The sequence below is a fragment of the Lepus europaeus genome, chromosome 16 (genome assembly GCF_033115175.1).
Source record: "Lepus europaeus isolate LE1 chromosome 16, mLepTim1.pri, whole genome shotgun sequence".
Taxonomy (NCBI): Eukaryota; Metazoa; Chordata; class Mammalia; order Lagomorpha; family Leporidae; genus Lepus; species Lepus europaeus.
The window spans coordinates 6,838,859-6,861,076 of NC_084842.1; the positions used below are offsets into that span (position 1 = coordinate 6,838,859).

A 22,218-nucleotide genomic window follows, 5' to 3' on the forward strand; every position below is an offset into this window, starting at 1 on the left:
TGCTTGGGAAGGCAGTGGATGATGGCCCAAGTGATTGAGTTCCTGATGCCCATGTGGGGGACTTGGATGGAGTTCCTGATTCCTGTACCCATCTGAGGAGGAACCAGTGGATGGAAGATCTCTCTCTGTATGTTTTTCCCTCCCTCCCTGTTACTCTACCTTTCAAAATAAAAATAAATAAAAAATTTTTAGAAAAGAAAAGAATAAACAAACTAAGAGGATTGCAAAGTTTTCATCCAGTGTGCATGAACACAATGTAATGGGAGAAAGTAAATGAGTCGTAGTTGAGAGTGAAGAGATATCACAACTTGACTGAAATTCTGTTGTAAACTGTGTTGAGTTGAAGATTGAGTTCACATTTTCATTTTGTAATCCATACTAGTTGGTAAGCAGTATGTCTGGCATGGTTAATGTTTACCTGGTCTTGATGGCTTGTAGAATTTGCAAGATTTGAGGAAGTTCTAGTAGTCGCAATGCTCGTAGGAACCTTAAACCTACAAGGCATCAGAAAGGAGAAAGCTGCAAAAAGACAGTCACTCCATGGCATAGCCTGAATCATAGCCCGACTGGGGCTGCTCACATTCCACTTTTCCCTTCATGTTCAAATATAATGTCCCAGGTTCAAGAGCCTGAGCCATAGTTCCAATCCTGGCCAGGGTTCTTGCCAACTAAGATGATCTCCTAAACTTCACAGCTCCTCATATGTAAAAAAAATTATACTAGTACCTACCTCATGGAGTAGTAAACACAAAGCATGTAGATGCACCCCTCACATAAAATAAGCACTACTCACCTTGCTCTATTTAACTTAACATATTCTCCATAAATCACTTGAGCTCCTGATCATGCAATCCCCATGGCATGTTTCTTCATCTTTGTGAGATGTTTTACTTTAGATAATTTGGCAAGGTATGGAACTGGTGTTTATTTCTAGATAATAAATGATAACCTCAAATCACACAAAAACTGATCAAGACTGCATAGTACCCACATCAGCCTTGAAGACAAAACAGCCAATTGTATGATTCTCAAACATGTCGCAGCATGTTCAACTGGACATGTCATGACGATGAGTTTTGAAAGATCAAGGATGGCTTCTCATCTCTCACAGCCCTTATGGGATCCCAGCATAAAAATGCCTCCAAAGGAATGGCTTGTGGGAGATTTGCCTCTCAAATTATGTGTACAGACATCCCATCAACAACTGTTGGGCACCTACTGTATACCAGGAATAGGGATGGGTCTTGAGAATCAAAACATGGTTTCTGCAAATATATTACAAAACTACACAAACAGGGTGAGTGATTTTTTTCACATGACAGTCAAGTATTAAAGCAAAATGAAGGACAGACACTAATAAAAGAAAGTTGAGATTTTAAAATAGATATTACCACGGACACCCACAGCACACTCACCTAGCCAGTTGCTCTTCAAATAATAAGAAATAAAAGTTGGTGGGATGGTAAAAATGTCTACAATGGAATTCATCTCCAGCCAGAACTTGATCTTGTCATCAGCTGCCAAAAACTATGAAATGGAAATGGAACATTCAAGCTTCCATTAGCCACAAAGCTTTCTCAAGTGAACACAAGAGATAGCATGATTCAGCTACATTGCATTCATCCACTGAAGTTTTTATCTCAGTCCGTTTTACTTTTATATAAATGCACATATATTTACATAGATCTACCAATGCATATGCATATGCAGCACAAAAGATTGTACTTTTACTAGGCACTCAACAAATGAACATATAGTCATATTACTTACTAGATGTTGAATCTCTCAGTTTCCCCTGGACCTTCCTGCTGGCCAATTATGTACAAACATTATATACACAAATCCCCCTATTTGTGAGCAACATGACACATAATTTAGGACGACCTCCAAAGGAAAAGATGTAGTTCTGGGGAAGCTTGCTGGCCTGGCCTGTGTTTATGAGCTGCCCTACTTAGGTTAAGCACGCATTTACAGAAGGGAGAATCTGCTGCTAGAAGCAGGTCCTGATGGTGAGTGTGTTCTGGATAAGCAGTAAAGGACAGTCATAGGCACATACTCGATGGTGCTTCAAAAGATTCATGGAAAAATGGAATTAAAAGGTAAGTCTATTAGTGCAAAAAATTTGAAAATTCATGCATAGCTTTTCCATAATAAGTTTTATTAACTCTTGAAGACACTCAAATACACGGATTTCAAGATTTTGTGCATCAAAACAAACTTATGGTGTAATCCTATTTCATGTGAACTTATTGAAATACGCTTGTGTCATAATACACTTGTATTAAAAAAGATAAATCGGCCGGTGCCGTGGCTCACTAGGCTAATCCTCCGCCTTGCGGCGCCGGCACACCGGGTTCTAGTCCCGGTCGGGGCACCGATCCTGTCCCGGTTGCCCCTGTTCCAGGCCAGCTCTCTGCTGTGGCCAGGGAGTGCAGTGGAGGATGGCCCAAGTGCTTGGGCCCTGCACCCCATGGGAGACCAGGATAACCACCTGGCTCCTGCCATCGGATCAGCGGCGGCCATTGGAGGGTGAACCAACGGCAAAAGGAAGACCTTTCTCTCTGTCTGTCTCTCTCTCACTATCCACTCTGCCTGTCAAAAATTTAAAAAAAAGATAAATCTATGTATATATGTATATATAAACATGTTTTAATATATATGCATATAGAGAGGTCCTTCAAAAAGCTTATGGAAAATGTTTTTTTTTTTTTTTTTGACAGGCAGAGTGGATAGTGAGAGAGAGACAGAGAGAAAGGTCTTCCTTTTGCCGTTGGTTCACCCTCCAATGGCCGCCGCGGTAGGCGCGCTGCGGCCGGCGCACCGCGCTGATCCGATGGCAGGAGCCAGGTGCTTCTCCTGGTCTCCCATGGGGTGCAGGGCCCAAGCACTTGGGCCATCCTCCACTGCACTCCCTGGCCACAGCAGAGAGCTGGCCTGGAAGAGGGGCAACCGGGACAGGATCGGTGCCCCGACCGGGACTAGAACCCGGTGTGCCGGCGCCGCAAGGCGGAGGATTAGCCTAGTGAGCCGCGGCGCCGGAAAATGTTTATTTTGAAAACACTATTGGGGCCAGTGCTGTGGCACAGCAGGTTAACACCCTGGTCTGAAGCGCCGGCATCCCATATGGATGCCGGTTCGAGACCCGGCTGCTCCACTTAGAATCCAGCTCTCTGCTATGGCCTGGGAAAGCAGTAGAAGATGGCCCCAGTCCTTGGGCCCCCTGCACCTGGGTGGGAGACCCAGAAGAAGCTCCTGGCTCCTGGCTTCGGATCATCTGGGCCATCTGGAAGTGAACCATCGGATGGAAGACCTCTCTCTTTCTCTCTCTCTCTGCCTCTCTTCTCTCTGTGTAACTCTTTCAAATAAATAAATAAATATTTAAAAACAAAAAAAAAGAAAACACTATGGATGGATTTCAATTTTTTTTGCATTTCAGTTTCATTTTTCCACAAAGTTTTTTAGCCTCATGTGTGGGGTAGGTGGGTGTGGATGTGCACTGTGTGAATACAGTCTCCCACAAACATGGAATGGGTAAACATGTTGAAATGTAGGACTAGCACCAGTGCTTAATAAGTGTCTGTGGAATCAAAGAACTATTTAATAAGTGAGTGTTACAAGAGAGGCGGCAAGATGGCGGAATAGGCAGGGAGCACACTTAGTCCGGGGGGAGAGAAAGTTAATATAAGTGGAGATACTGCAGGGTCAAGGAAGAGTAGGGGATGAAACAGTAGAGGAAACTCTTCCGGAACTAGTGATTCACAGTGGACCTGCGTGGAGAGCGTGGGAGCCCAAGTTCGGGACACCAGCGGCAGACTCAACGCACCAGCGCTGGAACGCGAGGTGAGCCGAACCTCCATAGCCCGAGATACCAGCAGGCAAGCGGAAAGAGGAGGCTAGAGGGAACGAGGCTTGAAACTCTGTGGGGAAAAGTTCACCAGGCTAACTAGAAGAGAGAGAAAAAAAAATAAAAAAAGTGACTGATACGGACACAAGTTTCTCTCTCTCCGCTCACCTCTCAAAGGCGAGCAAGACAGAGCAGGCGCCATTTTGGACATACGTCATAAGCAGGGCGACCTCAGGTCTGCACCAGCCCTGAGCCTAGCAGAAACACCTGACTCTGTGGGGAGGGGTGAAATAACAGGAGATTAGCATCTAACTTGGCAACCCAGTGGGAGACTGCAGGAGAATTGGAGCCCACACTGAGGGCAGCAGAGATTCCCTGTGTGGTCCTTGGGAAAGAGCTTCCGATCTCTGGCTCCTGTGGGTATATCATTTGCCTGCTAACTACCTCCAATTACGTTCAGCTGTGCGGAATTACTTCCCTTTTAAATCAAAAAAAGAAAGAGAGATTTACCACACCTAACCTGGGAGTGTCATCTTTGACACACCCTCAACCCTGAGGAACCAAACACAGCTCTCAGTCCACACTCATCTCAAGCCTCTAAGGCACCACTGAAAGCAGACAGTCCACTTAATATAGAGCCATAGTGTAACAAGAAAAAACACCACAGTGAAGAAACCAAATATCTCCAACATGCCAAACAACAAACGCAAAAACCAAGCTAACAAGAACAAGGAAGAAACTATGACGCCCCCAAATGAAAAAGACACCCCAATTCAAGATTATGAAGATGATGAGATCGAAGAAATGCAAGAAGCGGATCTCAAAAAATTGATAAGAACATTAAGAAGTTCTCAAAAGCAAATTCTTGAACTACAGAAATCCTTCATGGACAAGATAGAAAATCTCTCTCATGAAAGTGAAATATTAAGGAGGAATCAAAATGAAATGAAACAACTAGTGGAACAAGAAACTCTGATAGTGACTAGAAATCATAATGAAATGAAGAGTTCAATAGATCAAATGACAAACACATTAGAGAGCCTTAAAAACAGAATGGGCGAAGCAGAAGAGAGAATATCAGACTTAGAAGACAGAGAACAGGAAAGGAAACAGGCAAACCAAAGAAAAGAAGAGGAAATTAGAAATCTAAAAAATATTGTCGGGAATCTACAGGATACTATTAAAAAACCCAACATTCGGGTTCTAGGAGTTCCTGAAGGCATGGAGAGGGAGAAAGGATTAGAACGCATTTTCAGTGAGATACTAGCAGAAAATTTCCCAGGTTTGGAGAAGGACAGAGGCATCTTAGTACAGGAAGCTTATAGAACCCCTAATAAACATGACCAAAAGAGATCCTCACCACGACATGTTGTAATCAAACTCACCACAGTGAAACATAAAGAAAAGATCCTAAAAGGTGCAAGAGAGAAATGTCAGATCACTCTTAGAGGATCTCCAATTAGACTCACAGCAGACTTCTCATCAGAAACCCTACAAGCTAGAAGGGAATGGCGAGACATAGCCCAGGTACTAAGAGAGAAAAACTGCCAGCCCAGAATACTATATCCTGCAAAGCTCTCATTTGTGAATGAAGGTGAAATTAAGACTTTTCATAGCAAACAGAAACTGAAAGAATTTGTTGCCACTCATCCTGCCCTGCAAAAGATGCTTAAAGATGTCTTACACACAGAAACACAGAAACATGGTCACCAATATGAAAGAAGGTAAAGGAAGGAAACCTCACAGCAAAAGATCACAGGAAGCTCAATTTCTCTTTGACATAGAATTAAACTCTGATGCTCTGTTAAAGCAATGTGTTAAAGTAATCTATTATGTTCTCTTGATGTCTGTTCAATTCTAATTGTTCAAAAACAGCTGAATTTTTATTAAGAGCTATGGGTTATTTAAATATGTGCTTTTTTCAAAAATTTGAATAATCACCTTGTAACAATGATCAAATTTGGTCTATGTTATGTCATGATTTTAAGAAATCTTATTTCAACCAGATATTTTGGATTTTGAGCCTTCTTGGCATTCTTGACAGGCATTCAAAAAATCAAAGTTTCAAACAATCTGGTCTCTAAAATTTCCAGTAAATCCTGGACTTTGGTTTTTCCAGTTTGGGCCCAACTGAAAAAATCGAAGGACCTATGTCTCTCATCTTATAGAGACACCAACTAATCAGTCTATTTGGATTATATTAGAAGGACTGTCAGGATGTGATGTGGTACCAGACTTTAAGTTTCTATAATGGAAAATGCTATTAATACAAATGTTTGAGAATTAAAAAGTCTAATGATCTTGTGTTACTAGACATGATAGTTATCCTAATGAGAAAGCCCCAGAGGCTTAAAGGGTTAAATACTTGTAAAATCCTACAGGTGCTTTCAAAAATACTGTGAAGTAAGCAAGTGCCTCTTGTTGGTTGATGAGTTTATAATTTTAAACATGGCGACTTAAAGTCTTTTGTCATCCACAGTTATATATGATCTGCTGCTCATAAAACTAAAGCGTTGTTGGTTCTGTGTTTAGCTGTCCTCCTATAGGTTCCTATGGACTTTTTCCAGCCACTTTTATTGTATTCAGTACTTTGGGATGGCTCTGTAAACAGATGAAGCGAATAATGTATTAACAGTACCAACTGAGAGAAACTATGGTTAACTGAGGTTACTAAAAAGAAAAAGCAATTCAAATCAATTGGCAATCTACAAAAAGAGTTAAAGATTTTAAAAGCTATTATTAAAATTGCTATATTGGTCTATTATGCTATATTATATGTGTGTACATATTGTATGTCCACATGGGGAAATTTTATTAAGAGTTTTATTTTTAATGGCTTATAGATAAGATTGTCCATAAATTTAAGCTGCTAAAATCAATCAAAGATACATTTTAATTTGTGGGACCTGAATCTGTGTATCATATGTTTTAGACTTGTTGGTAGAAAGAAACTAAAAACATTTTAGATGGTTGTGCTTAAGTTTACTGGCTAAACAAACTACACCATATTAGATATTTAAGAGGTGTTTTCAAATACATGATTCTTAAAATTTATAGAAGGCATTGGACCTTCTGGTAAATGTTTTCTTAAGTTGTTATCTAATGGTTGAAACGGTTTGCTAAGTATTCATGTGATATTGCTATTGTCAGCAAGCGATCTAGGACTTGCTCCCTCATTTCTCTATTCTAAGCCCAACTTGTTCTTTCATTTCTCTATTCTCTTCAAGGTAGGAAACTAATTCTATTATGAAGGAATCTGTAGGATGCACAATTTAATCTTTAGACCTTATAAAAGAGATGGCTAACATTTTTCTGCAATAGCATAGCCAAAATAAGAACTTAAATAATAATCTCATAGCTAGATTCACTTCTCCATCAGCGAAGTATACAGTAAGTAGAAAAAACCTCCCTTTCAGACCAAAGGGAAAGAAAGTTTTAAAGTGAGAATATAATTTTCCTCATGGGCATTGTCTACCTTAGAAAAACTACTACAGAACATGCCTGTGACTATAGACTTGTAGTTCAGGCCACCGAAGATTAGAGATGGGACTTGGGCACTCCCTTGACTTGCATCCTCTGGTCTGCTTTAACACAAACCAGGAGGAAAAGAAAGCTCGGCATCAGAAGCAATGGGTGGCAGGCCTATTAATGGCTGATCTGTACAGTGATCTGCCCTCAAGGAGACCCAACAGGCCAGTCCACTGCAGTGGCTTTCAATGTGGTAAGCCTGGGCTTCAGCAGAAGTCAGCTTGTGAAGAGCCCTGGCAGCTCTGCCAAGAGTTGGATCACTGGAAATGGACCTGCCCTGGAGTCGAAGGATGCCCAGGTCAGAGCCACAGATCTTATTGGCTCTAAGCTGAAAAGCCCTTCACTCAGCCCAACTTCCAAAGTGACCACTGCAGCTGAGGGGATGGTCAAGTAGGGTCAGCAACATTGCAGGCAGAACTGTAAATTTCTTGTTAGAGATGCCACCTGCCTTTACCTGGCCAGCTCTCCTCCCAGGCCAGCCAAGTAATGAAAGTCAACAGAGTGCCTTCCCCTAGGAGGTTCACACCTCCCTTAGGATATACCCCATGTGAAGAGATAGATAGGTCTGGGCCTCTGAATTTACAAGGCCTAAAGCCCACCAGATTATTATCAAGCCCCTTCTGTCAGGTTCTATTTGCCTCTCAATCAGAAAACTTAATTGTAGCTTAGACAGCACCTTTCTTAGCTCCTCTAAGAATGACTCTGTCCTTTGTTCTAGGCCCTGTCTAGTGCACTTGGGCCTCATTCCTTTGTAATCATAACCTCTACTCTACCACCAATGGCTCTACTCCCAACCCGTGTGTACTGATGGTCCTCTTCCCCACTTAATGCTGTATAATTGTTCAAACCTGGTAAATGCCACTCTTAGGATCATTGGTTACTATCCTCACTCTGTCTTTTATGACCTTGTCTAAATATGATCAGAGTCGGCAAACTTGGAAGGCTTCCATAGCCTTGGCAACTCATGATGACAGCCTAGGATGGTTACTGGCGCCATAAACTAGAGTGTCAATTTGTTGGGTCAACAACAGGAGCCACTGTGCACTTGCTCCTCATGTGGGATCTCTGTCCTTAATGTACTGTACATTTTGATTTAATGCTAAAACTAGTACTCAAACAGTATGTTTCACTTTGTGTTTCTATATGGGTGCAAACTGTTGAAATCTTTATACTAAATTGATCTTCTGTATATAAAGAGAATTGAAAATGAATCTTGATGCAAATGGAAGGGGAGAGGGAGCGGGAGAGGGGAGGGTTGCGGGTGGGAGGGAAGTTATGGGGGGGGAAGCCATTGTAATCCATAAGCTGTACACTGGAAATTTATATTCATTAAATAAAAGTTAAAAAAAATTAAAAAAAAATAAGTGAGTGTTACAAAAATGAAGAAAAATACAAAAGCATTTTATACAATTATACAGTGCATATGCCATTAATGGAAAAAACGACATCTCATCTCGAGGAACTTGTTATTTGGTTCTGCCAGCTGGTAATTATTGATAAAGGTGTCTCAGTAGTAGATGGCAACCAATAAGGAAGACATTATGATAGGGTGATGGCATTTAACAAAGAAATCATTTTCATTCATGTTGTAATTTTTTTACCTTGTTTATAATTCCAACTTCAGGATGGATGGAATTTTTAGATCTTATCGTCTATTTAACAATTTAGGGCATGGATCTTTCATCTTTATAACCTGAAAGCTTAGCGAGACCTTGTAAGTAAGGAACACACAGATCTCCAGTTGTACTGTGTTGGGTGTTCATCCCCACTTCCAACAGGTACTTACTCTCAACCCGAAATAGAAACTGAAGAAAGCATTGAAAATCAAATCGACAGGGATGGTTTTGTCTTGGTATGAAGAACAGCTTCCAACAGGGCTGGAAAAGAGACAAGGGCACTTGTAAAGATGCATATTGGGAAAACTATGTCTATGTAACAACAAGCAGAGGGGATAGGGCAGGCAATTTTCTATTCATTTATCATGAAGGGTCAATCCACACACGTTCAGAACTCAAGGAAATTACTTTTCCCTTGGGAGTAGAATTATACATGAACAAAATGATTCAACAGTCCATGGAACTAAAAATAATAGGAAAATTACCCACCATTACTTTCTTAGGATTTATTGGTTCTGTTTCAATTTTATCAGCGGGGATTTGGAGCTGGAGAGATTATGTGGCTCTCCCTGGTTTACAAGACGATTTGTGCTGTCTGGAAGGTTTAGCTTCTGCACTTTCTCACTTTGACTCTGAGTCCAATATAATTATCAGAGGACAGACAGTACAGTTCAATTAGATTGAGGATTGTCAAAACAAAACAAAATGAAGTGAAAGCCTGCCTTCACCTGGCACTTTGAGGAGGGAGCGTCTTCAGTCGGAGCAGACAATGATCTGGTTCTTTATCTAGGTGTGAGCTAACATTTGCTTTCTCAAAAAATCATCCCGCATCATTGGAAACCTATGAGATGGGGCCACTATGGAACTTCTGATTCAACACCTGAGGAACCCAAAGATGTTAATGGCTTCATAAGGAGTTCAGGTGCAGAGATGACTTGTGGGGGCTTGGAGCCACCAGAGGCCCTAGAGTAGATCTGCACCCACTACCCCAACCCTTAGATATGGAAGATGGCAGCACACAGGAGAAACCTGTGCTTTCATTGCAAAGTGGGGTTGAGTGTTTAATGGGGGAACTGAACCCTTACCATTCTTCTTTTAGTTTATGTGTGTGTGTGCATGTATGAAGCATTACCCCAGAGGAGAAAATTTGAAGTTAGTTCAGCAAGTGACTGAGAGGGTAGGGAGGGGAGATTTGGGTTTGTACTCACTCGGTGGAATTGATGAAATAGATTATAAGAGACCCGATGCTTAGTACAAAGACGAGGATCACCTAGAAGCACAAAAACATGGACAGGTGTACAAATCCATTTTATTGATATGCAAGAGATTTTTTTAATGTACTGTGTACACTGTTACTGCACAGGTCAGGGGAGAGGAGTTGTGCTTTCTCTTTTCATGCCCCTGTAGTGGCTTATTCACATGTTTGTTTTGGTTAGGATTCATTCAGTCATTGTCCAAGAAAGATCTACTAGACCTTACAAGAATGCTATAAAGGAAACATGTACCCATTTTACTTATTTAATTTTAACTCCAGAATTTTAACTTCAGAATTTGTTTTTCTTCCTTCTCTTGGAACTCTCTCAACATTTATTGAATGTTTAACATGCAAGAAAATGGGGACTGTTGGGTAAAGACCCTAAACTTGAATGCCTATGATGTTGTGGAAGAAACACTCCAAACTGGTCCACCCTGATAGAGAGCATTTGGACAGGAGTGAAAATGCTACAAGTGGGAAGAAGAGAATGAGTGCTCTCAAAACGTCCATGTATCTGGTCTGAAAGATAAGCAGGGCTTGCAGAATGTCATCAGAAAACTGTCCAACCAAAGCCTCCTTGCATTTGCATGCTGTCTCCATGACTGTTGAGGTTACCTTTAGGTAATTAAATACCTGTCAGTCACTTCTGGTTTCCTTGTTTAATACCATTGTATTGATAATTATTAGCTGCTTTTCATGAAATCTTTTTTCCTTCTCTTTACAAAATGTGTTTTTTTTTCTTTTCTTTTTCTAAGTCCCATAAGAAGTTCAAATATACATCATGTATTGGTGGACTTCTGGCAAGGGGCTAGCGTGCCAGGTGTTTACCCTCCAAACCAAGGAAATGAAGAATAAAGAAAAAATAAAGAAGTTTAGTTTTATTGAAACTCAAAAGAGTTCCAACCTCATACAGGAACCCATAGAAAATCATCCAGGAATAAGAACTCACAACAAATGTACAATAAATCAACAGAGGACGCTCAGAGCTCTTCCCCTGTGAGCTGTTTAGGGCGTTAGAGAGATGCGGGAGATAATTCGGAGAGGATCTGCAAAGGTTCCTTGGGCTGCAGGGGTCGCCATTCCTGCCCCAGAGCTATAGAGGCTGTGGATTGGAGGAGCAGCTCAGAGGAGGCTGGAAGCCCCTGAGGAAGGACCCCTGCATTAGCAGCAGCACTTCTGCTTCTCAGAAACACCTTGGAGGGTAGGCAGAGACACATCAGCTGAAGACTTTGAGATCCCACCCAGAGGAAGCCCCGTTCGCAGGGTTGGTGGCCACAATTTTATCCCTCGTGGTTGCCTTTGAGGGGAGAAACACAGTCAATTCAGACTTTGATTTCCACAAACTTAAAAAATTCCCATTGAGTTAGTCGATAGTTGTGGGTGTCCCAAGAAAACAATGACCCGTGCAGCTCAAAAGGGACACTGTGGCAGGCATAGGAAACTCTTTTTCCACCAAGGGCTGCGTGGATACATATAGCATCTTTTCTAGGCCATATGGCACACCGGGTTCTAGTCCCGGTCGGGGCGCCGGTTCTGTCCCGGCTGCCCCTCTTCCAGGCCAGCTCTCTGCTGTGGCCAGGGAGTGCAGTGGAGGATGGCTCAAGTGCTTGGGTCCTGCACCCCACGGGAGACCAGGATAGGCACCTGGCTCCTGCCATCGAATCAGCGCGGTGCGCCGGCCGCAGCGCGCCTACCGCGGCGGCCATTGGAGGGTGAACCAACGGCCAAGGAAGACCTTTCTCTCTGTCTCTCTCTCACTGTCCACTCTGCCTGTCAAAAAAAAAAAAAAAAAAAAGAATTAGACTGCTATAGATGTATTGAATTTTGAGTCCCGCCAGCAGTTGCTTTAGCAAGGCCAGATCAAGTGATCTCACAGATCCTATATGGCCCAGGGGCCAGGTGTTCCCCACGCCTGCAGGTCTAAATCTTGGTTGTGGATGTTAGCAGATGTTGGAAAACTGCCAGTGATATGAGAGGCGTAAGAAAACAGGAGGATCAGCCAGAGAGAATGTATGGAAGGGCCTCCCATGAATGAGATAACACAGAATAGGAGATCACTCGTTTCCAAGTGACTACAGGTGCTTCTGTTGACATCTGGGAGGGGTCACAATGACCAATCCAGGCAGCTCAAGATCAGAGGGACAATAGGGGAACAGGGTTCAGAGTCTTGGGACTGGAGGGAAAATGACCAAGAAGTTAACATCTCACTAAGGAAAGATAAAACAACATTTTCACAATACAACATTTAATAACTAAAGAAAATAGCAAAAACAAGCAATAAAACTCTCTTGAATTAAAGATAGATGGGACCCCCAAGTTGAAAAGGACCAATGAGTAAGACATCCTGCTCTCTTCTGTATTGGAAAATACTTTATAAATGGTTATCTACAAACTAAAGAGAATAAGACTGATTTCATAATTCTCATTTCTAATCTGTGTAAGTCAGGATCTAGTCCTGAAAGCATAAACCACAACAGTTATTGTAAGAGAGAACTTAATTATAGAAGTTTGGTAAGTAGGACTGGAAGACCAGAAAGCCAAGGAGGGGACACTGGCATTAACACAGAGGTTGTACTTACAGAGAACTGGGGACCAACAGAAAGCGGTGGGATGGTCAGAATGTGTCAGCGTAAAAGGGAGGGGGTCCTTTGGAGCTGGGGTCCAGGAGGAGGGGACCCTTCACTGCTGGTAAGGCACCAAGCACAGCTGCTGTAACAAGTAGCCCCCAAGCAGGTGAGGCCTATGTGACAGCATGGAAGGAGAAAACTTCTCTGGTTTCCCCATCTCCTCTTGCTCCCCCTGTTGGCAAGCTGATTGGAGAGAGTTCCTGAGTCCTGGCCCCCATCACAACTCAGAGGAGAGAAGGTGCTGAAGTACCTAGGTGATAGCTTAGTAGGCAACTTGTGACTTTGCGTGCTATAAGACATTGGAACACCACTCAGAATATTTGAGGAAAAAAGATGGCAAACCAAGAATTCTAAATCTAACCAAAGTGTTATTTTCTTGTAAGAGCAAGAAAATTAATTTTTTGAGCTTTCAAGGGTCCAGAAAGAACAATACTCTTGCTTCTCATTGCAAATAAGTAGAAGTACTCAAGAAAAGAAAAAAAAAAACACAAGAAAAAATTCAGAAAGATAAAATACTTTGTATAAGAACAAGAGGTACATAATGAAACTGGGATAATTAAGGTTTAGTTTATTTTGAAACTTTAAAGCAAATCTTATAATATGCATAATGCTAAACCTTCACTCCACCCTTATTAACACACACATGCACACATGCACACACACACAGTAACAATGCATAGTTGAATTTTCAAATCAGTTCAACAATTTCTGGGAAGGAGAAGTGGTATGCAGGAAAACCATGCTAAAGCTCAGGATGATATATATATATATATATATATGTATATATATACATTATATATGATACAATAATATATTAGTAATAAGCAATATAATATAGTATAAATCATAATTTTAACATTATATAATAATAATTAATATGCTATATATTATGTATAATATTATTAAAGATCAGCATGTTATATGTTATTTATATATTAGTAATATTGATATTACTATATTAATTAATTAGTAATTATTAATAAGTAATACATTAAATATTATGTATTATAATATATATAAGCATTCAGAGACACACAGAGAAATATAGGCTATATGTCATTTATCTAATGTCTGTGGTATTCTATTACAAATAGGATTATCCATGTCAGAAGATGCCAAAAAAGTATACAGAAGTAATATAAACTAGAAATGTAAATATCAGTAAATGGTAAGTGCTTGTGGTGCCCTGAGAAGCTTCTATGTACTATTCAATTTTTGAACTCATCTCTCTCAAGTTTCACAATCCCACACGATTCTACCTCTGCAGTAAAATAAGGGAAATCACGGTCTGGCACCGTGGCTCACTAGGCTAATCTTCCTCCTTGCGGCGCCAGCACACTGGATTCTAGCCCTGGTTGGGGCGCCGGATTCTGTCCTAGTTAAGGCAGTGGAAGATGGCCCAAGTTCTTGGGCCCTGCACCCCAGGCCCTGGCTCCTGGCTTTGGATTGGTGCAGCGCCGGCCCTAGTGGCCATTTGGGGGTGAAACAACGGAAGGAAGACCTTTCTCTCTGTCTCTCTCTCATTGTCTAACTCTGCCTGTCAAAAAAAAAAAAAAAAAAGGAAAATAAGGGAGATCACAATAGAGCTCAGTGGTGCAGCCAATAACCATTCTCTGTTTCTTTGCTACCAGATCCTCCATTTATTTCTTTATCTAATCCACTGATATTTAGCTATGCTATCATGCAGCGAATTCAATCTCTAAATATTATAAATACCAATAAACTGGATGACCAGAGGGAAGAATGATTAAATCCCCCTGGTGAATAACAAATTAACGTGTTGTTAAATCAATACAAGGACAGAATTCAGCTACAAGATATTTACAAGAGACACACAAGGAAAGCACCAGGAAGGATGACAGCTTGAAGAAGAGTGGGCAAAAGCCTCCCAAGCAAGCACTAATAAAATGGAAGTGAGAGAGCCTATGCTCCCTATGCTAATATTATATTCTCAGATATTCCAGCACTCACAGCAACGGAACTGATAATTCCTATTTGCAAAAGGAAGTAGCAACAGAGGAGATGTTAGAGCGACTACGTGCAGCAATTGCTATTATATAAGAATATAGTATTCAAAGTCTTGAGGAAATGCAAGATGCACTAAAAAATCGTAAATGGGCATTTTTGGCATGTCTCTTTCAGTCATTCATCAAATAACGCAGACATAGGACACACATATAACAGTTAGTACTGCTTATATATCAACACAGAATGCATAGCCATCAAATTGTAATAGACATTGATCACATATTAGGCAACACAGAATTTCTTCATAAATTCAATAAAGTAGAAATCATAAAAGCAGAGCTGTTTTTGAACCACAAATTCCTAATGAAGGAGAACGAATGGTTGTTCTGTCCCCACATAAGTGCCCTCCTCCAAAGAGAAAGAAAAAAAAAAAAAACCACACAAGTATTCAACGTTCCTCTAAGATGCAGATCATGAATCAAGCAAGAAATCAATGTTAAAATGTAAAACAATTCAGAAGATGAATTAGGCATTCTTATTAAAAATAAGAATGGTACTTGTCAAGTTCTATGAGGCTGTGAGAAATGGCTAAGGAAAAGCTCTGAAGAAAAAGTTTTTATAGATCAATTTCAGCTCATGAAGGTGGAGACATTAGGCCAGCCTGGATGGCTGTTCCGAAGGTGAAGTCTGTGGGAAGGTGGCGGATGAGGCACGGAGCAGGTGCAGCACAGTAACTGCTTCCTTGCTGGTCAGGTGAGGTGGGGCCTTGGTCATCCTGAACCCAGGGGAGTGACAAGGACCATTACTCCCAGGAGAAGCACAAGCTGGAGCCAAGGAAGGCAGCTCACCAAGGCTGCCCCAGCAGAGCAGTGAAAACAAGCACCGTGGTTAAATACGCAGGGATCAGCAAGTTCACCATCCTGATGAAGGAAGGGGGCATCTCCCACGTCCCAGGCCAGAAGGCCATGGAAAGGAGGCCATTCGAGAAGAAACAGGCAGTCGTGGGACACAACTCTATGCCACGCAGATGACCTGCACATGGGGACGAGTCCGGGGAGCTCAGGCATCCATTCTCAAGGGTGGCCATTTCCACAGTACCTGTGCCCCTTCTGCCTTGAAGTGTACAAGCACGGATGCCTGGAGAAAGTGTCCATGTGGATGTGGCTGTGGGGACTCGAGCTGCTGGAGACCTTTGGCAGCTGGAACCCTGGAGCAGGAGAAAGTACGGAGTGCAGGAGATGGCCCAGGCCCAGTGCTTGTGGGACAGGGAGCGTGGAGGGATCTAAAGTCATAAGAATCAACATGAGATACTGCCGTGCTGACAACACCTGTGCTTTAAGGATGTTCTTTTTTTTTTATTTGACAGATAGAGTCAGACAGTGAGAGAGAGAGACAGAGAGAAAGAGTCTTCCTTCCGTTGGCTGCTACGGCTGGCGCTGCATGGATCCAAAGCCAGGAGCCAGGAGTTTCCTCCTAGTCTCCCCCTGCGGGTGCAGGGGCCCAAGCACTCGGCCCATCCTCCACTACCCTCCCAGGCCACAGCAGAGAGCTGGACTGGAAGAGGAGCAACCGGGACTAGAACCCAGCGCCCATAAGGGATGCCGACACCGCAGGCGGAGGATTAAGCAAGTGAGCCACGGCGCCGGCCCCAAGGATGTTCTTTTCAAGGGCAAGCTTTTACAAGAAGGACTGAGTGTGTTGCTCATGCATCCCTTCTTCCTTGGGGGTGGAGCTTGCCCTCCACTCTCTGACTCTTGCGAAAAGCACGCGTGTCCTTTGGGACTCTTCCAAAAACCCTGGAAGGGCCCATTCAGCCTTCTTCCCTAGCTCAGGGTGGACCTCTGCTTGATAAGGAAGGAAGTGGTTTTAATATCACTGAAGATTTGTTAGAAAATTCTCAAGCTGACCTGGTGGTGGTATGGCATGTGGCACTATCATTCATTAAAACTGGAGAGCGGGAAAAGAAGAAATTAAATGTGACAAGTGGAGAAAACCAAGATACTGAAATTAAGGCTAAAAACGATGACATTATACATACATATAAGTATATGTGAATATGTATATGTATATGTAAATTTTGCACATACCCATTTAAGCATATATGTGCATATGACTATTTAGAGTTGGTATGTAGATATAGTTTTCTTGTGAGACTAATGCAATATATACAAAGGCTAAACAAAATGAAAAGGGAGATCAGGGTCTGGAAAAAGGATGTGACTTGAGAGGGAGAAGGAAGTCTTAATAATCAAAATGGGGCTTAGTTGTTGGGTCAGTCCAGGAGAACTCCAAAGCTGTGTTTTCTCCGTGGCTCCTTTCCCTGGGAAAATGTCATGTGGCTTTGAAAAACAAAGAACGAGTGCTATGGGAAGAGTCCTCAAAAGTGTTCATGGAAAAAGTGTATTATGAAAAAAAAATTATGCATGAATTTCAAAAGTTTTTGCAGCAAAATAAACTTGATTTGATTCTAATTTTCCACAAACTTTTTGAAGTACCCTTGTGCTATTTATTGTCCAAGCACATAAACTTCAAAGAATGAAAGAGAATGCATTCACAATTACACTAGGACAATCGGAAAAACTTGTCTTTGTGATCATCATACAATGTCACGGGGATTTAGTAATTACTGCTGAACACACCTGTGACAAATGGGAGTCAAATGGAGAAATGTGGGAACAGGCTTGAAATCTCAATACAGGTGCAAGAAACTAAAAGGAAGTCTAAACTTCCTGATACTTGTCTTTAAATATTATTTTACAAATTACTCCCAGATTGAATAACCATTACAATAGTTACTAAGCAACAATTGATTAAAGCAACATAAACACATTTTTATAAATAGATAATTTTCAGCCATATGTAAAATTATATGGGTAATTCATCAAATGAGATTAAGGCTTTCAATAAATATACATATATATATATTTAAAGATTTATTTATTTATTTGAAAGTCAGAGTTACACAGAGAGAGAAGGAGAAGCAGAGAGAGAGAGAGAGAGAGAGAGAGGTCTTCCATCTGCTGGTTCACTTCCCAATTGGCTGCAATGGCTGGAGCTGCGCCAATCTGAAGCCAAGAACCAGGAGCTTCCTCCAGGTCTTCCCATGTGGGTGCAGGGGTCCAAGGACTTGGGCCATCTTCCACTGCTTTCCCAGGCCATAGCAGAGAGCTGGATCGGAAGTGGAGCAGCTGGGACTTGAACCGGTGCCCATATGGGATGCTGGCACTGCAGGCAGCAGTCCCACCCGCTACACCACAGTGCAGCCCCAATAAATGTATATTTTATGGATATCTCTTATTGTTAGAATGGCACAGGGTTCAACATAAATACTAGCTTGTTTATATTTACAGGATGTAAGCACTGAAATGTCCTATTTATAGTTTTTAATAGTGATACCTATATACATTAAGTATGCTAAGCATAGATATATTTTATACTTCAGTCATGTAATGATTTTAGTATGCTAACTCTCTTGTATATTATTTATCCACTGAAATGTATACTGTATTTTCACCATCATTTTATAATTTCTGTATTCTACTCTCTGTGTGTCTCAGTTTTCTCATTTATTGAAAGGAGGTGATGCTAATGCCTCCCATGTATAAAACAGATGAACTGGTGTGAGGAATCCCCAGGCAGATCACGTTCAGGAAACAGCACCTACGAATGTTGGAGACTTGCTGGCACCTGCAGAACCCTCAGAAGTCTTTCAACTTCTATCCCACTCCCCTTCCTCTGGGGTGTGTCCCCATGTACACACCCAGGATAAGTGGTCTAACCTGGATTAAGATCTAAACTTCCCCCCACTGGCTGCAATAGCCCATCACTTTCTTACTTCCCACAAAGAATGGCCACAAGGGTTAATGAACAATATTATTTCAAAAATCTGTATTTTGTAGATCCATCTGTGGGAGAAAAGCTGTTTTAAGAGGCCTAAGTACCTAAGGAAAAGAAATCTGGCAATGTTGCAGAGAACTTACAGTCTTAAAGAAAGAAATTCTGTTTGCCTTTGGAGATGGGGTAAGGGCAAAATTTAATTTTCATCATGCACCCTTTGGAGCTTGTAGTTGAATATTATTCCATGTGCCTAAAAGACAGTGCAATTATCCAGAAATGATCAATGCATAAAAGATCAACAACACAATCATCTGGAAAAGTCAGTGTGAACACAGTGCAGTAGTTCCTATAGTCTAGGCTTTATCAGCATGAAAAGGATATCTGAAGTAAAGTGCATTCTCATATATGAGGGGGACAGACTGCAAAAGTTCATGGAAACAGGGATTAAAAGATGAGTTAGAGGCCGGCATTGTGGTGTAGAGGGCTAAGCCATGCGACTCTGGCATCCCAATCCATCTCCCTGCTAATGCCCCCTGGGAAGGCAGCAGAGGGTGGCCCAGGTACTTGACCCTTGTCACCTGGGTGGGAGACCTGAATGGAGCTTTGGGGTCCTGAGTTTGAAATGCACTGGTCCTGGCAGTTGCAGACATTTGGGGGAATGGGTCAGCAGATGGAAGATTATCTCTCTCTCTCTCTCTCTCTCTCTCTCTCTCTCTGATACTCTGCTTTTCAACTAAATACATCTTAAAAAATAAGTTTATGCTGGTTCAAAAATTTTGAAGTCCATGAGCACCTTTTTCATAACACACATTTCCCATGACCCTTCACATGCATGAATGGCAATGTCTTTGCATTGAAATGAGCATATCTTTTAATTCCATTTCCCATACATCTTTTGGAGTACTCTCGGTATATGCTGAAATAAATTACTGACACTGGTGAGGTATTCAGAAAACAAGAATTTGGAAGGCTGGAAGAAATGGAAAGCAAACATAGATGAAGATACAATTCATTTCAAGATTGAGGAGAAGTTTATTTTAACATGCATGATAGATGTAATAGAAAGAGACTGCTCTTTGCCACTACATTTTATGTTATTCTCTTTTCCTTAGAAGCTGCATTACTTAAGGAAAATGAGCAAAAACACAAAAATGAGTTTTTATTTGGTCAACTTTCTAGTGTTGTTTCTGAAATATTTTTTCTCATTTCTAGATGCGTTCTGATGATTCCTTTGTTCATTCAGCTGCTCTGTCTATGAAGATGAGCAATGTTGTTGTAGCTGAGACATTGTTTATCTGCCCAGAGAATTCAGCATACACCAAACGTTATGTATTTACAGAAATAGACAAACAATGCTAGATTATCTGGAAAAACCGAAGCCAGAGAAGGGATAGAATTTGGACCTCACACAATGCCTAAAAAAGAGATCTATGTGCTAAAGAGAAGCCCTTGTCTGTCGCTGGATTTTTTCCAGCCATGACGCAGCAGAGTAGCATGGTCAGCCACATAGTTAACAATATCCAGAGAGGTCCCCAAAGACAATAGCACGATTGCTTAGGAACAGCACCATATGCAGAAGGGAGTTCAAAATAAAATGTCCCCCACCGGTGGTTGGCATGCAAACATTCCTTGGGAGACAACAAAGCACCAGCCCACAGACACTACTGTGCTGATACAGACCTTGTCTTGTTCACTCTGGGGTTTCTAGACCCCCCCCCCCACTGCCAACTGTTGGGCTTCTCCTTTTTCTTATTTTTCTTCCCCTTCTCTTTCTTCTTTTCATTGCTTTCCATCTCTTCCCTCCCTCTTCCTCATCTTTCTCTTTCTTCTTAGGCTAAATGGTTGACCATGTATCCTCAAAGAGTTAAGGATCAGTCTGTAGATTCTCTCTTGCGCTCTCTTTCTCTCTCTCTCTCTTTTTTCTTTGTTATCTTTGGAGGTTTTAATATAGACACAGTACATTCATTGAAAAGAAGCACTTAGGCTTTGTTTCTTTCATTTCTCTATGCCTTGGAAGTGTTTACTTAGAGATATCTACTTCTTGAAGGTTATGTAGACTGCATCTTGAAATAACACAAATCTCCCACAAGGTGGGGGAAGAAGGGTAGATGGGAGGATGATAATAGGTCTTCTTCTTCTTCTTCTTCTTCTTCTTCTTTTTTAAGATTTATTTTTATTTATTTGAAAGCCAGAGTTACAGAGAGAGGTAGAGCCAGAGAGAGAGAGGTCTTCCATCCACTGGTTCACTCCTCAGAGGGCCGCAACGGCCGAAGCTGTGCCAATCCAAAGCCAGGAGTCAGGAGCTTCTTCCGGGTCTCCCATGTGGGTGCAGGGGCCCAAGGACCTGGGCCATCTTCTACTGCTTTCCCAGGCCATAGCAGAGAGCTGGATCGGAAGAGGAGCAGCCGGGACTCAAACCGGCGCCCATATGGGATGCCAGTGCTTCAGGCCAGGGCTTTAACCTGCAGCACCACAGCTCCAGCACTAATAGGTCTTCTTTTTAAAAAGATTTATTTATTTGAAAGATAGAGTTACAGGGAGAAGTAGAGACGAGAGAGAGAGAGAGAGAGAGAGAGAGAGAGAGAGAGAGAAAGGTCTTCTATCTGCTGGTTCACTTCCTAAATGGCTGCAATGGCCTGAGCTGCACTGATCCGAAGCTAGGAGCCAGGAGCTTCTTCTAGGTCTCCCACGTGGGTGCAGAGGCCCAAGCACTTGAGCCACCTTCTACTTCTTTCCCAGGCACATTAGCAGGGAGCTGGATTGGAAGTGGAGCAGCCGGGACTTGAACTGGCATCCAAATGGGATACCAGCGCTGTAGGTCTGGACCTTAATCCACTGCACCACAGTGCCAGCCCCGATAATAGGTCTTCGATAGCTTTATGTTTTCTATACATTTGGTCTGCTTAAGTTTCTTTTCTGGATAGTCTTGACCCCTAGACTTGCATATGGATTTTTCAGTTTCCTTTTAATCTGCAGTTACTTTCTCATTTTTAATGCCTTCTTTCATGTATTTGTGTTTTTCCCCGTTTTTAGACTATCTACTGAGTTCTTTCATTGTCTGTGTCAAATAATCAGTCATTTTGTAATTCATTGATTTCTCATTTAGCCTTTAATTTATTCTACTTATATTTAATCTATTATTTTTGTCTAGCTTCTTGAGGTTAATATATAATTTATTTACTTATTAATTTTTGCTTTAGAAAATAACTTTTTCATTCTTTGCATTTAAGTCAGAATAGCCTCCCTCTTATATTAGGGGTGCAAGGGATATGTGATATTTTCATTATTTTTATTATAAATATTCTGCAATTTATCTTGATCTCTCTGACCATGAGTCATGTGTGAGAGAGAAATCTGAACATTTTTAAGCTGTTATATCCATATTTTTGTTCTTTTCCCTTCAAGTTTATTTATTATTTACTACACAGTTTTCAGTATCTGCCTATACTTTTATGTGTTATAATTGTGATTATTTACTGTGGCCTAATAATATTTGCCAAATTTTTATAAATAGTAGACACTTGCTAAGGTTGATTTCTGTTT

The 22,218-nt window shown here is 41.4% G+C and overlaps 1 protein-coding gene across 1 annotated transcript in view; it reads right to left on the minus strand.

Annotated features, from left to right (window-relative positions):
• KCNU1 (potassium calcium-activated channel subfamily U member 1) overlaps positions 1 to 22,218 on the minus strand; it is a 148,132-nt gene that overhangs the window by 118,276 nt on the left and 7,638 nt on the right. Inside the window, exons 3-6 of the mRNA XM_062213820.1 lie at positions 10,197 to 10,258; positions 9,159 to 9,249; positions 1,416 to 1,527; positions 419 to 494 (exon numbers count right to left, since the gene is read on the minus strand). Of these exons, the coding sequence (XP_062069804.1) occupies positions 419 to 494; positions 1,416 to 1,527; positions 9,159 to 9,249; positions 10,197 to 10,258 (341 nt within the window). The remainder of the gene's footprint in view (positions 1 to 418; positions 495 to 1,415; positions 1,528 to 9,158; positions 9,250 to 10,196; positions 10,259 to 22,218) is intronic.